Source organism: Scyliorhinus torazame, chromosome 7, assembly GCF_047496885.1.
Source record: "Scyliorhinus torazame isolate Kashiwa2021f chromosome 7, sScyTor2.1, whole genome shotgun sequence".
NCBI lineage: Eukaryota > Metazoa > Chordata > Chondrichthyes > Carcharhiniformes > Scyliorhinidae > Scyliorhinus > Scyliorhinus torazame.
In genome coordinates, this window is record NC_092713.1 from 71,372,228 (window position 1) to 71,389,121 (window position 16,894).

Here is a 16,894-nt window from a genome sequence, read left to right on the forward strand (position 1 = left end):
AACCAAAACACATGGACATGGTTCGCTGGGCTCCATGAGCACCTTCCACATCTGTCCTCTACCCCAAAGAACCTACTCAACCTCGCCCCCGTCAAGTGAGTTCTGTGAACCACCTTACGGCTGAGCCTGGCACATGAGGAATTAACCCTACCTAGGGCATCAGCCCACAGACCTTCCTCGATCTCCTACCCCAGCTCCTCCTCCCATTTACCCTTCAGCTCTTCTACCAGCGCTTCCCCCTCGTCTTTCATCTCCTGGTGTATTGCCGACACCTTGCCCTCCCTGACCCATACACCTGAGATCACCTTGTCTTGAATTTCTTGTGCCGGGAGCAACGGGAATTCCCTCACCTGTCGCCTCACAAACGCCCTCACCTGCATATATCTAAAGGCATTTACCGGGGGTAACTCAAACTTCTCCTCCAGTGCCCCTAGGCTCACAAACGTCCCGTCAATGAACAGGTCCCCCATTCTTCTAATCCCTGCCCGATGCCAACTCTGGAACCCCCCGTCCATCTTCCCCAGGACAAACCGGTGGTTACCCCTGATCCGGGACCACACCGAGGCTCCCACTGCACCCCTGTGCCGTCTCCACTGGCTCCAGATCCTTAGCGTTGCCGCCACCACCGGGCTCGTGGTATATTTTGACGGTGAGAACGGCAGCGGTGCCGTCACCAACGCCCCCAGGCTCGTTCCTTTACAGGACGCCATCTCCATCCTCTTCCATGCCGCCCCCTCACCCTCCATAACCCATTGCGGATCATCGCCACATTTGCTGCCCAGTAGTAGCTCCCCAGGTTTGGCAGCGCCAACCCTCCTCGATCCTTACTGCGTTCCAGGAACCCTCTCCTTACCCTCGGGGTTTTTTTTGCCCACACAAACCCCATAATATTCCTACCTACTCTCTTAAAAAAGCCCTTGGTGATCACGATGGGAAGGCACTGAAACACAAACAAAAACCTCGGAAGGACCACCATTTTGACCGACTGCACTCTACCGCCAGCGAGAGCGGTAACATGCCCCATCTTTTTGAAGTTCTCCTCCATTTGCTCCACCAGCCTCGTCAGATTCAGTTTATGTAGGGCCCCCCCAACTCCTGGCTATCTGGATCCCCAGATACTGAAAACTCCCCCCCCCCCCCCCCCCCCGGTCAGCGGTAGGTCCCCTATCCCTCTTTATTGGTCCCCTGCCTGTAATACAAAGAGCTCACTCTTCCCTACATTAAGCTTATAGCCCGAAAACTCCCCGAACTTCCTTAAAGTCTGCATGACCTGCACCATCCCCTCCATTGGATCCGCCACGTACAACAACAGGTCATTCGCATATAGCGACACCCGATGCTCTTCTCCCCCTCGGACCACCCCCCTCCATTTATTAGACTCCCTCAATGACATGGCCAAGGGTTCGATCCCCAATGCAAACAACAGGGGGGACAAGGGGCACCCCTGCCTCATTCCTCGGTACAGTCGAAAGTACTCCGACCTCCGCCGGTTCGTCACTACACTCGCCACCGGGCCTCTGTAAAGGAGCTTAAACCAACTGATAAACCCTCCCCCGAACCCAAACCTACGCAGCACCTCCCAGAGGTACTCCCACTCTACCCGGTCAAAGGCCTTTTCCGCGTCCATAGCTGCCACTATCTCCGCCTCTCCCTCCTCCGATGGCATCATTATCACGTTTAAGAGCCGCAGCACATTAGTGTTTAATTGCCTGCCCTTTACGAATCCCGTCTGGTCCTCGTGGATCACCCCCGGGGACACAGTCCTCAATCCTCGTGGCCAGCACTTTTGCCAACAACTTAGCATCCACATTGAGGAGCGAGATCGGCCTGTACGATCCACATTGCAGTGGGTCCTTGTCCCGCTTTAGGATCAAAGAAATTGTCGCTTCCGACATTGTCGGGGGCAGGGTCCCCTCCTCTCTTGCTTCATTAAAGGTCCTCACTAGTAGCTGGGCCAACAGCTCTACGTACTTTCTGTAGAACTCCACCGGGAACCCGTCCGGCCCCGGGGCCTTCCCCGCCTGCATACTCTCCAAACCCTTGCTCAGCTCCTCCAACCCAATTGGTGCCCCCAAACCAGCCACCTCTTGCTCCTCCACTCTTGGGAATCTTAGTTGGTCCAGGAATCGTCTCATCCCCTCTTCCCCCGCTGGGGGCTGGGATCTGTACAGCTCTTCATAGAAGGCCTCAAAACCTGATTCTTAATGATTTCAATCTGTCTCAACTCATAAACTTCCCTGACCTCATCCTTCACATAAACCTCCCTCCCAAAATGTACGCATCTCATGAGGCTTCTTAACTTGGTTTCAATCACAAAAGAAAATCTCTGGCCAATTCCTTGTGTCTCTCTCTCCATCTTCATCCACCTACCCCCTTCTAACCCAGCTTCACTTGGGTTAGTGGGGTGGGTGGGGTTCTCTCCGAGTGACTTTGAAGCGCACTTTTAAACTCTTGTCGAGCCTTTTGTCACAATACTTCTGCAGCTGTAGATCCATTCAGCTATTCATTCACCATCTATCTGCCTTTCATAGCCTAGTCCGGAGTGCATCTGCCATACAAATGGTGTAACCAATCATCATCAGACCTGGCTTAATTACAGTCAAACACCATCAATCACTTTGTCGATGTACCATTTGTCAATGTTCTCTGTTGATTATTCTCTTTGTCTACTATGTGCGTAATGTGTACATTCCCTTGGCCACAGAAAAATACTTTTCACTGTACTTCGGTACATGTGACATCAAATCAAATCAAACTTCATCTGGCAAAACTACCCACTATTCTAGGATTATCTGCACAACACGGTAGCACAAGTGGATAGCACTGTGGCTTCACAGCGCCAGGGTCCCAGGTTCGATTCCCTGTTAGGTCACTGTCTATGCGGAGTCTGCACTTTCTCCCCGTGTCTGCATGGGTTTCCACCGGATGCTCCAGTTTCCTCCCACAGTCCAAAGACGTGCAGGTTGGGTGGATTGGCCATGATAAATTGCCCTTAGTGACCAAAAAGGTTAGGAGGGGTTATTGGGTTACAGGGATAGGGTGGAAGTAAGGGCTTAAGTGGGTCGGTGCAGACTCGATGGGCCAAATGGCCTCCTGCACTGTATGTTCTATCTTGACAGTAAAAATAATCCCTAGCTGCTTTTATCTATTATCATGTGCCTTTAGATGTGGCCTTACAGAGCAAAAGTATAATCCCTTTAGATTTGTACAATATTCTGCTTTTATTATAGTACCTTATTTTGTCTTTCTGCATATAAACACTATTGTTTCATGAATTTATCCACTGTAATCCTTTTAATTAGCACCATGCTTTTCTACTTGTTCAGTCAACATATGTTCACTCCAGTAATTCCTTACTCCTGTACTAATTATTTTTCACAACCCAGACTTTGAGAGCTCATTTTGGATGGCTACAAAACAATTCTCCTCAATAAATCTTAACAGCAGTCTTTTCAAGGCACTGTCCAAGTCATATCACAAAGGTTATGCACTTCCATTCGTAGCCAGCAAATGATATCCTGGTAATATAAGAGCAAGGGCAAGATCCTTTGAGTTATGCGAGCTGGTCTCTCAAAGGTTGGAGGCACATACATATATGGCATGTGAAATGTTTTCGTCCATAGCCTGGTTATTGAAAATGTTATGATCCTGGACCAAACTCTTGGATTTTGTATGGTCCAGTTAGGGGCCAGTAACTGTTGTTTAAAGTGGACAAAGTTTGAGATCCAAGACACTCGCTAAAAGAATAAGACCTCAAGATTCATATGATACAAGGTTAGCAAGATGAAGCAATTTACAATATCTATCATTCAAGTTTAATATGAAGTACCTATGAATTAATAGGTAAATGTGGTTAAACTCGCCACACTGCACACAAAAGAGACAACACAACTGAGGCAGATCCCACAAAATACTTAGCAACCCATCCAGATGTCAATAACCACTGAGAGTTGTTGCAACTCTGCCCCACTCGAGAGGGATTCCAGTCTTCACTTTTGAAGATCTCGCTTTTGGAATTTTCTTCAAAGGTTGCTCCAACTTGGACAGAGTCAACAATTGCCCACCTCACAGGGTTTCAATCTTGTCTCCCAAGATTCTGTTGCCCTGGATTCCCAAGTCTTCACTCCAGCACCAACTTGCAAATACAACTTCAGCTCTTTGGTCACACCAAGCAGATTATTACTGCTCCAAAAGGTTACTTTTGCCTCAGTGGCCCACATGGGATAATCAACCTTCCGCTGCCTTCCCAGACGTTCAGGGATTCTCCTGAATCATCACTACTTGAAGCCTGTCAACCACAGAACTTTTACTGCTTGGGGCCTCTTTGTTCATCTCCCCACGGATTCCTACCAGTGGCGTCCTCCTACCAGTGGCGTCCTCCTCCCAGTGGCTCCCTCCCCGTTTCTCTCTTCCTATCCCTTCACCATGTGTTCCTTCTCTGAGTTTCCTCTTTGGGATGTCTCTCTGTCCCCTCTCCCTTGTCTGGGACTCTTCTCTGACCAAAATAAAATTGAATACTTCTTAACTGCTGTTCACGGACCGTTGAACTGATTTGGGTGACCTATCAAAGGCAGTCCCAGAGGGTTCCGCACTTGTTAAATGGAAAAAAAATGAAAATGAAATGAAAATCGCTTATTGTCACAAGTAGGCTTCAAATGAAGTTGCTGTGAAAAGCCCCAAGTCGCCACATTCCGGCGCCTGTTCGGGGAGGCTGGTACGGGAATTGAACCCACGCTGCTGGCCAGCTCTTTAGCCCTGTGCTAAACCAGCCCCTATACTAAGCGGAACAAATATAATCAGCATTAAAACATCCTGTACGTTAAATGTTACAATCTCCACAGACTGCAAGCTTATGCAGCATACGTGAACACTGAAAAATGGGTTTTTATCACAAAGCATTGAATAGAGTCATGCTAATCCTCTTTACATCTTGATGGCTTGATTAGTTTCTGTATGTGTTGTTGCTATTGTAATAAGGAAACACAGCCAGTTTGCACAGTTCTTTCTGTATATTTTGATACAGAATCCAAATACTATTATATTTTTACAATATCCAAAGAGCAATTCAGCAGACTTGAGTTAAATTCCACTGAACAGTGCGTTTAGCAGGGTATTTCTCAGCGCTAAACATCTCTCCATTTAATGGCACTTTGCCATTTGTTTTGGCCTAGGGGAGATTCTTGCCGCCGAGGCCTCACTTAGAGAGACTTCTGGGGAGCCATTTTGACCAACTGCCACCCTGCTCTGTCCCCGACTGCCCGGAGATCTCCAGTGGCCTGGGAGGACTACCCCCCCCCCCCCCCCCCCCCTCTGGTGCAGTTACGTTAGACGGCCCTCTGATGAGGCCTCTCAGGCACCAGGTGAATCCAGTGAACGTATGTTTAAATGAGCCGTGGGGTTCATTTTCTATGCTGATCTGGATCACACCCAGTGAGGGCAGAGATCCAGATCGCGATGTCTCACGAGATTCCATTGAATCCCATGAGACCTTTCAAGCGTTGCAAATCCTGAGAGGCCTCTTGTGAAATTCAAGGGACGAGGCCGCTGAATCATGCCCCTGATTTTTGTACTTAAAACTGTGGTTGAGTGGGAGGCCTCCCTGCTCAACTTTTCTGCTGCTATTTGGTAATTGATTCTCAAAGTATGGGAGAAACTATAGGCCTACATGCACCATCCAATGTATGGTGATGCACCATCACTTCCATAATACAATAATTTTAGAAGAAACTGCGGGCAAGTGTGGAGAACATTTTCTTAGTTTGATTTCTTTGTTTAGATTCCTATTGATTCATCAAAGTTATAATTGTATTAAAACATTTGTTATTATCCCAATATCTTTTTGTTCTAATAGATTCAAGCTCTTAAGTCATTTACCCAACCAGACTTGATCGATTGGTTCCAAGCCCATCAAGGACACACGAGTAAAAAACTTAGTATTCATGTAAGTGCAGTGCACCCATTAGATTTTATCTTAAATTTAAATAAAATTCAAATGTATAATAAATTACTTATGTAGGCGACATTTCCTGAAATGTAATTTGTTTTAGGATAAAAGAAATGCCAAAATAGAAAGTACAACATTTTTATTGTTACTAAATTAAATCTCCACTTTTCGATGATTTTGTGCATTTCCTCAAATGCATTAGTAGTTGAAGAATTAGCAATTAGAAGAACCCTGTTTTTAATCCATGGTATCCTCCTGTGCTTTCCATACTATTTCAGCCACAATTATAAATCAATGTTGAAAGGACATGATGGAAATTTACATACATGTGTTATGAAATATAGTGATCACAAAAATCATTTTCTGTATTGAGAAATCTGGACTTTTAAAATCTTTGTTCATGGGGTGTGGATATTGCTGGTTAGGCCAGTGTTTATTGCCCACTCCCTAATTGTCCTGGAGTTGATGGTGTGCAGCTGCCTTGAACCGCTGCAGTTCATGTTTGCAGGATACCCACAGTGCTGTTAGGAAGGCAGTTTCAAGATTTTGACCCAGCAAAAGTGAAAGAATGCCGATTATAGTTCCAAGTCAGGTTGGTGTGCAACTGGAGGGAACCGTGCAGCTGGTGGTGTTCCCATGCATCTGCTGCCCTTGTATGTTGCTGTTGTTCAAAGTAGGGGCCACTATGATTTTCTTCCCAGTTAATTATTTGCATTTTCTTTTGCAAATGAATTGTTCTAACATGATCAAAGGGAGAAAATTCTCAACACTGAGGTTTTCCAAATTCCATGTCCGTCTCTCAAATTATCATAATGGTTTCTGTACTATAAATTCAACTGTACGATTACAATTAATGAACTCTGCTAAGATTATTTTTTAAATTCAGTTTTAAACAGTTGAATGTCTGTTCTAACGAGGTCCTATTGTACTAATTCCTGTTATTTTGGTATTTTGCAGGTGATTGGACAAGGGCAACAAGAACCAGATGCAACCCCTGAAGATGCTACATGTGATTCAAAGTTCATGCATGGAGAAGCATGTCAGCTTATTTTTGTACCCGTGTCCCCTCAGATGGAACATATAATCCCCATTAATGATATAGCTGCTTTCACCTCACACCTCAAACTTTATCCTTATCATAAAATTTTGAAATGATGTGCATCAATAGGAAAAGGTCACAGGACAAATATGCAATGTGTTTGAGCCTATGCAGTTTACATGTAAAATTAAATCCTGATTCTTGGTATTTTGCTTTGAGAAAAGGTATTCCACCATAAATTAGTGGAATTTCTGATGTAAGTGTGTCAATATAACTAGCTAATTTAAATATATTTTGAAGTCTGTGTACTTCACTGATCAGGCAAAAATGCAGTAAATATTTGGATGATAGTGCATTTTGGTTTGACATTACCTTGCTTTGTGGGGGGGAAAAAAGTCACTTGAAACACTGGCGAAGCTTCCAGATGTTTGCCTATTTTGTTCAAACCTGCCCATCAAGTTATTAGGAAGTGATTATTGGTTTATTCTCCAGCTGGTGGTGTTTAAGTACTGAACGAGGGTCCATTTGCAAAAAAAAAAACCATTAAACAAAATTTGAGTGAGTTGCTTTAATGCTTTCATCATTTTAGCGAAGGAGTGAGTTTTCATGCATGAATTACTAGTTCTCTAACCAGAATAAATATGTCCCAGACAGTGAAGACAAATTGATGTGTTTTATTTAAATTAATAATTGGTTTTTTTTCTAAATGTCAGTCTAAAACTAGATCCTGGCAATAAACAATTTGAACATTTGGTGGCTGGGGAAGGTCAACTAATTTAAGAACAGCTGATATGTACGCAAGTGTGGATAGAATTTCTTTAGGTCAAAGAGCTTGGATTCTAACAGGTTTCTTTTGGATTGCTGGAGGTTCAGGATATCAAACTGAATTATTTTATCAGGATAAGGGAAGTACATTTTCGTTGCAGACTTAGTTTTTTTTAAAAACTCTATAGACTAGGTTTTGGAGCAACGGCAAATGAAGTTGAGGCTGTATACTCACCAACACTCACAGAATTATGGATTTTAATAAAAGTCATTGTTGCTCATCCGAGAGCTGTACTTTTTAATGTCAAATCTATACAAGTGGAAGTCTGCAATATTTCAGCTGAAAATGTGGGCAATTGCTGCACTCTAGCAGTAATATACATCACTGTCTTTGGTATCCTTTTTATTTTCTTTCTTGGACAGCAGAGATCCACATTTTATCTAACCGCCACTGCAGAGACATATTAGTGACACTGATGGAATGGCAGATGATCACAACCACACCAGGCTTGCATGCTGCATCAGCTGATAATGTTAGTCAGTATAGGTTACGGATGTAACAACCAGGAAGCATCTAGGTTTTATCCTGTTCCATATTAGGAAACAAATTGGACTTGATAAATCACTATGACCAATAGAACAAAGAACAGAACCAGGACTAGGAGAAGTGTTTGCAATCTAATCCAGTCAAGTTGTCTAACCGCACTAAGAGATAAGTTAAATTCTGATGCTCATTGAAGGGTAAATAAAAACAACCATTTGGGCAGCATGGTAGGAGTGATTATTAGCACTGCTGCCACGGTGCCAAGGACCACATGTTCAATTCTGACCAGTGTGGAGTTTTCATATCCTGCATGGGTTTCCTCTGGGGTGCTCTGATTTCCTCCCACAGTCCAAAGGGGCAAGTTAGTGTGGCCAATGCACCAACCCTGCACAGCTCAAAGGATTGTGTGTGTGTGTGTTATAGGTAGGGTGCTCTTTCTTTTTTGGTACATAATATAATTTAGATTAATCCACAAAAATGTCTGACTGCAGAACTCGACTATCCTTTTGAATGTATTTAAGATCAAGATTATGCCCTTTCATATGATTAATGCATGTCCACAAGCACTTCATAACAGCAAATTAATTGTGACAACTGAAAAATATACTTCTGAGGGTTTATTTTGTTGCTGTGATAATCTGAAGAATGAAAACTAGCTGCAATCACGTTACATATTCCAGTTAGGTATCATTCTTGGGGCTAAAGTTCTATACAGACTTCAATCAAATGTAACACTCTGAAATTAATAAGGCCTCAAAGTGTTAAATTATAAAGCAAAATCATTGGCTTCATTTTCATTTTACATCTATATATATATATATATATATATATATAAACATTTATGCATCAGTACACTAATAAACACTGTCCATATTAATGAAATTCTCTCTTTATATATATATATATATATATATGTACACATATCTATGAAAAGAGATTCAAGCAGTAATGAAACATTTTAGTAAAGCCCTACATTTATGCATGGAGGACTTAACACAATGTATGAAAGTGTTACCATTTTTTTTTTTTAAAACATCTAAAATGGCAATACAGAGTGCACTTAGATGTACAGATATCCAAGATTTGTTTTCCTTAGGTTGATTTCTTGAGATTGTAAATGTATATACAAATTTTGGCAGATGGAACTTGTATATCTAACTTTGAGATCTGCAACTAAAAATTACAATTTCTGATGTGGAGCAGGAGCAAAACATTCCCAACAGCCATTCTACAGCACTAAAGAAGGAATCTTTTCACAACTCTTGCAAGATGTTAATCGTTCCACCACACCGTTTTAAAGTCCAATTTCCCTGAGAAAGGAACCACTTCCAGATGAAACCTGGACAATGCATTCTTCTTTGAATGCATTTATGTAGCCACAAAGCTACTGGTCTAGTTTTATTAAATCTTGATACAAAATTTTCTGTCAGGTGAAGGAGTCATTTTCCGTTGAAGGCTTTAAATGGTGTTCTGTTCAGCCATTTCTACATATCTTAGTACCTATTGTCACCTAACCTCTTCAGCAGTGGATCATCGTATACCCAGCATTCTCCATCTTCATGAAACACCTAGAGAGATCAAATGCAGTTTCCAGTTTCATTTCAAGTTCCTTAAAACTCAAATTTTTACATTGAATTAAAGTTGTCATAGTCTCAGAGGACCACTCTCTCTTCAAGGAGAGATCAGGTGAGGGCAAGGTTGAGAAGGTGGGGCCTTAATAAATTCAGCCAATACAGGAATTGAACCCACGCTGTTGGTGTCACTCTGCAGCACAAACCAGCCGTCCAGGCAATGGAGCTAATCAAAGGGGCCAGTTTAGAATTGTCTCCAATTCTGGGAACCACATTTTAAAAAGGATATCAATGCAGATTAACTGAGATCTAATCAGATTATAAAGTATATCATATCAAAAGCAAGATCTATTCTTCCTTTTGTATACTCCATGCCTTGGTCTGAAAGCCCAATCATCCGATATGCTTCTTTATAAAACAACTTTATTAGCAGGTCTTGCCGCCTTTAATTCATGAATGTGAACTTTCAGTACTCTGTTCTTATACCCTTTTTTAAAATGTTACTATTTATTTTAGAGTGCCTCTAATTTTCATTCAAAAATGCATCATAAAAGGCATTGATTTCAGCTGCTATGCATTTACCCATTTTTAGCAGGCTGCCCACCTGAAGTCTGCTACTATCCTCAGTTTCCTACAATTTCAAGCTTTGCAATCAGCAAACACCGTACCCAGATCCAGGTTATTAATATGTCACACTGTATAATCCCCACCAGTCTGTAAAATAACTTCTCTACTACAATTTATTTTCTGTCTCTTGGCCAATTTTGTATACTTCCCACCACTGCCCCTTTAATTTCCTGTGCATCTGTTATTGCTAACATGTCAATTGAATGGTACTTTATCAAAGACCCTCTGAAAGTCCACATACACAAAATCAGCTGTACCACCCTCAACAGTGCAGCCATCAAAGGCTCAGGTATTTTTTGTCTTCAACTATATTGGCAGTTATTTTCTTCCATATGCTAATTTTGCCTGGGATTATTGTCTGTAGAGGTTTTTCCACCGTTGAAGTGAGGTTGACTTAGGTTTTCCAGTTTTTCTTTTTTGAACAGAGGTGAAACATTTGTAACTCTGGTTCTCTAGCACTATCCCATATCTAAAAAGGTTTGGAAGATTATGGTCAGCAACTCTGATTTTCCACCTGTACCTCCTCCAGCAACAGGGTGCAATCCATCTGGACTGCCTCCTCCCACTTACAATTCCCCTTTCTTTATTAAAGTCAAATGTTGCAGTTCACCTGCATGCTTCTTTTGTTCTTACCAGCTTAATCCATATAAAAAATAATCAATAAATCACGACTAAATAATACTTAAGTAATTGAATCGAAGAAAAGCAGTTGCATTGAAGCATATGCTCTCATACCCGTGTCTCCCATTGAACTTCATTCTCTTTTCTCTCCCTTGCTTCAGCCCTTTGTCTTTCCTCAAGTCTATGCTTTGCATCTGTGGCAGCATCAATATCCTTTATTTTCAAGTTATGCGTTACATCCTTCCAAAGTCTGAATAAAAGAACAAATGGAAGCCTTGGAAATTGACAAATAGGCAATATTGCATTCCTTTAGCATTAAAAATAATCCAAGATGTCTTATTTTGCTTCAAAGCTGAAGGAGGAAAACAAAATGCAGATAGAGTATGGTCTCTTAAGAACATTCATTATATGTACAACTTTTAAAAAATCATAAAGACAGGATTCTACTTGATTAAAATGGAAGGAAATTCTTGGTAGACTATGTTTTATTTTTGAATCGAGAACCCTTCTACAGCCAGGGGCACTTGCCTTTCTTGATAGAAAACTAAATTTCTCTGTTCATGACTGCAAGGAATGGTGAATCATTACCTTCTTGATTCAAACTCCTCCTGATCTTCCAATTTTCTTACTTTTTTCTTGATAATAGGCAATTTTTTTGTATCTATAAATAGGCTGTTCTCCTGCATTACAAACATACCATAAAGCAATCAGTTTTGTCAGTAAGACATTTTACATCTTGCATAACTATACCAGAAGATACTTGTGCTAATTTATTTTAAAATTACAATACAGAAGGTAAACAGACTGTCGTGGAATGAATAATGTTTTTTTTTTTTTTAATTTCAGGCAGAACAGATATAATTTTAAAATTTAAGTTCTATATCCTTCCCTCTTCGTCAGTGATGATACTAGGTAGGATTTTCAGCCCGAGTTACAGTTATTGCCCCACTCATTTAAGGGCCCACACATCATCAAAACAAAACTTCCACCTGACACCATGAGTGCTTGGCCAAATACTGACAGGGGTATTCAGAAAAGGTGATAATAATGGGGTGACATCAAATCGCATTTCTAATCATTAGCAGCATTGAATGCCTGTCACAAATTAGTATCTTATTGCCATTTGGGGTTACTAGAGGTGACATTTTTTTATTTGGTCTATCCATTGACTGAAATCGATCACAGGATAATTGATATAATGTCCCACACTAGCAGATTTTTGGCAGGTGCCAAAGGCTTCCCACTTCTACAACTGTGGTGGGGTGGACCCCCTGGTGCAGGAATGATCATCAACTTGAAACTAATTTGCTTGACTGAACCCAATTCACGACAACCAATGATGGCAAGCCCCACCCTGACACCTCACAAATGGTAGAATTTCATGGATATCCGTCGCCCTTTGTCTTGCTCCATGCTATTATTCAGCTCTGAACCTTGCCACTGAGCCCATAAAGGCCATACTTACAGCAGATGACACCTCAAATAAACTGGGTTCACATTTGCACATATAGGATGGGTCACTGGATGGCAATCAGTTGTGGAAAACCCAGATGATTTTCACTTCCCTAACCCAGAGGTTCCCAGGTGAACTTAAAAGGGTAAAACAAGAAATAAATGTTTTTTGTTTCAGTTATATTAAAAATAATCCGTCATTTTGGTAATCCAGTTACACCTCATAACTATATGAACATTAATCATTTTGTTTGTTCAGCTTGTTTTACTAAAAAAAGCACCAAATGAAAAGTGACTGGCAACTTTGACTTTGAAACACATCTTACCCCTGTACTCCATTTAACATACATAACTCCATTCCACTCTCCTTCAATTGAGCCAAAGCACTTCTTGTCATTTGGAGAGCTAAAATAACAAATAAATATATTTATTTCATTGAAAGTTATTATTGATCAAGAAAAATCAACATATTCAAATACTTGATTTAAACCTACAAGATTTCGGCAGTTATTCGGTGTTTCTTGCCTCCGTAGAAAGGCTTGGTGTGAAATGTAATGTTGGCATTGTATCCTGTTTTTGCACAAGTTATGTTGCACTCGCCTCCTAATTCCACCCAAGGAACTGTGAGAATAGACCTGTTAGACAAATCGAAAGTCTAAATATATCATGACACTTTCAAATAGAACTACAACAAATTGTATTTATAACACCTTCCCTGTAATAAATTGTCTTAAGATGCTTCACACCAGCGTGACAAAGCAAAATTAGACTGAGTCACATAAGGAGATATTAAAGCTTGGTTTAAGGAGGAAAGTGAGGTGAGAGTCAGAGAGATGGAAGGATGGTGGGCGGGATTCTCCTTTTTGGGGACTAAGTCCCCACGGCCCGCCGGAAAACAGGCGAGAATCACTCCAGACTTTTTCCCCTCGAACGTCCGGGGTGATACTCCATTTTCCGGTGGGGGGGTGCTAGCAGGGCCCTGCCATGCGTCCCGCGGCTCTATCTGCCGGCGGGGTCCTGCTGTCTAGGCCGCGCATGCGCACGGTGGCCCACCTCAGGGCGGGGACATCGGAGACATACAGCGGGTCTGTGCGGAGTAAGGTAGGTCCCTCCCAGATCGCGATGGCCCGCCGATCGCGGCCACTGAGGCCCTCCCCAGATCAGATTCCCCCGCCCCCATCAGGATCCCACCGCAGCCGCGGGTCCCAGCTGCCATTGGGTGGTACCAGATGTAAACCACACCGGTGGGAGTTCGGCTGGTCAACCGCGAAGAATCATCGTGGGAGCCTGTTCCAACGGCCACCGCCACATTGACCGCGCGCGCAGGACTGGCGGGTCCGCGTAGGCACCGGATTTCCGGCGTGACCAGCTATTCCCTGCGCTGGGCGCGATTCCGGCACAGAGGGTCGGAGAATCTCGCCCGGTATTCCAGAGTGTAGGGTCCAGGCAGCTGAAGGCACAGCCACCAATGATGGAGCAATTGGAGTCAGGGATGCACAAGAGACCAGAATGACGGAGCGCAGTGGGAGTGCACAAAGATAGGAAGGGCAAGGCCGAGGATGACAATTTTTAAATCAAGCACAGGAGTCAGGTGATGTTATTTGTGGGAATAGACGATTTATAATGATAATCTTTTATTGTCACAAGTAGGCTTACATTAACGCTACAATGAAGTTACTGTGAAAAGCCCTTAGTCACCACATTCCAGCACCGGTTCGGGTACACGGAGAATTCAGAATGTCCAATTCACCTAACATCTTTTGGGACTTGTGGGAGGAAACCGGAGCACCCGGAGGAAACCCACGCAGACAGAGGGAGAACGTGCAGACTCCGCACAGACAGTGAACCCAAGCTGGGAATTGAACCTGGGACCCTGGCGCTGTGACGCAATAGTGCTAACCGCTGTGCTACTGTGCTGAACACAGTGGTGGTGTGAATATGTGGTCAAATGCTCACCTCTGGGTCAAATATAACATGAAGTGTGGGAGCAGTCTGGTTCATCCTTAGACAGTTGCCAAGGAGAGGGATGGAATTGGTAGCTAGGACGTGGAGTTTGTGGTGGGCACTGAAGACAATAGCTTCAGTTGTCCTATTTAATTAGAGGAAATGGCTGTTTACCCAGTACTGGATGTCTGCCAAGTAGACTAATCATTTAGAGACAATTGAAGGGGTGAGAGGTGGTGAGGAGTTGGATGTTGTCAAGAATACATTTGAAATTTGATGCTATGTTTTCAGATGATGTCATCAAGGGGTACATGAAAATAAGAAATAGAAGAAATGGGATCCGTGGGAGACACCAGGGGCTGGATTCTCCATTTGGGAGACTAAATGTTCCTGCCGAGACCGAATAGCGCGCAATTCAGGTTTCCGTTGGGGATGCTATATCTGTTCCGCGATTCAGGACATGCAAATGGCAAATGAAAGCAATTCCAGCCCAGCAGACGGTGTAACTACTGGGGCCAGAGTTAAAGACTGCTTACCACACACTCACTGCAGCTGCGAAGATGGCTCAGAGAAGACCTGCCTCCCAAGTTCGGGCTTCCGAGGTGGACCTACTGCCCGATGCCAATGAGGAGAGGAGGGACACCATCTTCCCCAGGGTGGGTTGCCGACTCAAGCCCACCCTCCTGAACAGCACCTGGGAGGCAGTGGCAGAGGCAGTCAGTGCTGACAGCCTCACCAGGAGACAGTTGGTGATCCTGAGGGGTGGGGGTCACTGGCGATGCCTCTGCCCCAAGGGGCAGGGAACCAGAGAAGATTCCAAAGGCCACAGTGCAGGTGCCCTCTGGTTGGGGTGAGCTCTGTTAATCATATGCCCAGTCCTTGCTTATAAATACTTACACCAATTTGCACCTGCGAGACTTCCGCATAAGTGGGGTGAGCATTGCCGGGGGGGGGGGTAGCATGAAGTGTATGAGCTGCTTACAATATTTAAATACATGCACGTATCCACCAGCGCGGGGCGCAAACTTCAATGACGCTGCCAGCGAGCGTCCGGAAATGGCAATGGAATCGGCGCGGGGCACAAAACGTGCTTTTTCCATTGTCTAATTCTCACTGCCGGCGTCGTGAAGTGAATAATTCAGCCCCAGAATTAACTATACCAGAGGGGAAGAGAAGATATCACAAATGAATAATAAACACAAACTAATTTCTCCAATATTATTGATGGGCAATAGGATAAGAATATTTAAAGTAGTAACACATAGGATAATACTTGCCTTCCATAACCATTTGGAAAAGTGAGAATATAATGCTCATCATAATCTAGCAGAGACACACATCCTGTCAAATGAAAGAAATAAGACTATAATTGCGGTTGAGCAGAAATTGGAGTGTGGTCAAAGTGAAGAAAAAACAAAGATTAAGTAAAAATAAAGACTCTAAACTACACATTGTTGTCATTTTTCCACCTACGTAAGGTGATGGACAAGCAGGAAATTCATTGGGGATGGGATTGTTCCACTTTTGCTGACAGCTGAACAGATCAATCCGTGAGATGCAGGTTCTGCCACACCTGAACTGGTTATCTGGCATTGCTGTGGGTTCTTGTTTTTGGATAACCACTTCAAACGTGGCACTTGTTAGCTCCTGCCATCAAACATTACCACAGTGGCACCAGCCTGAAGGCGATGTTGCCATTTCCCTCTGTTGTTGACTAGTGTCTCCCAATGTGAAAAATCGCTGTTTAGGGCCTTCACGTCACACTTGCAAACATCCTTGAAGTGGAGCTTTGGGAATCACTCTGCTCTTTCGGTGCCGGTTATATCATCATTAGAAAGTTCTTGGGAATGTGACTATCTTTCATCCTGTGAACATGCCCAAACCAAAGAAGTTGCCTCTTCTGGGTGAGTGCTCACATATTTCAGAGCTTCGAGAGGGTAGCAGAATTCACTAACCATTTCCAGCAGGGTGGCGTTTAATGTGACCAAGGGTGGAGATGTGACCGCAATTTTCTTGACATTTATGGTGAGGGATAAGTTACAGGCATGGGAGAGACAATCCATGAATCTTTGTGAGTGGCTTGCAGAGCATCAGTGCAGAGGAATTCCCTGATCAAGACCATATTTCTAGTCTTCACTTTACTCTGGACCAGGTGTGGAGTTTCTTGTCTGACCTCGTGTGCAGGTAAACTCTTCCATATCTGCAGGGGAGGCAAAGCTCCAAAGCGACACAGTTTCCTTTCACCTGAAATGTTACTCAGAATAAAAGGCTGGATTTTAGGCATGTGTGTGTGTGTGTGTGTGCAATATAAGGAAATTACAACACCACAGGGATTGAAAAACATGGCTCAGATCAGCAGTTCTGATAAAATCTGTATGCAAGAGTTT

General features: G+C 43.2%; 2 protein-coding genes across 7 annotated transcripts in view; one reads left to right on the plus strand and one right to left on the minus strand.

The window, feature by feature from the left end:
* The window catches only part of nrd1a (nardilysin a (N-arginine dibasic convertase)), a 212,722-nt gene extending 204,693 nt beyond the window's left edge, over positions 1-8,029 (plus strand). The window contains exons 30-31 of the mRNA XM_072510894.1: positions 5,852-5,941; positions 6,902-8,029. Of these exons, the coding sequence (XP_072366995.1) occupies positions 5,852-5,941; positions 6,902-7,099 (288 nt within the window). The 3' untranslated portion in view covers positions 7,100-8,029. The remainder of the gene's footprint in view (positions 1-5,851; positions 5,942-6,901) is intronic.
* An 865-nt stretch (positions 8,030-8,894) lies between these two features.
* osbpl9 (oxysterol binding protein-like 9) overlaps positions 8,895-16,894 on the minus strand; it is a 353,537-nt gene continuing 345,537 nt past the window's right edge. For all 6 annotated transcript variants that reach the window (XM_072510896.1, XM_072510895.1, XM_072510897.1 and 3 more), the window contains 6 exons: positions 15,785-15,848; positions 13,058-13,198; positions 12,890-12,968; positions 11,700-11,791; positions 11,226-11,361; positions 8,895-9,860 (listed from right to left, as the gene is read on the minus strand). In XM_072510896.1, the coding sequence (XP_072366997.1) occupies positions 9,786-9,860; positions 11,226-11,361; positions 11,700-11,791; positions 12,890-12,968; positions 13,058-13,198; positions 15,785-15,848 (587 nt within the window). In that variant the 3' untranslated portion in view covers positions 8,895-9,785. The remainder of the gene's footprint in view (positions 9,861-11,225; positions 11,362-11,699; positions 11,792-12,889; positions 12,969-13,057; positions 13,199-15,784; positions 15,849-16,894) is intronic.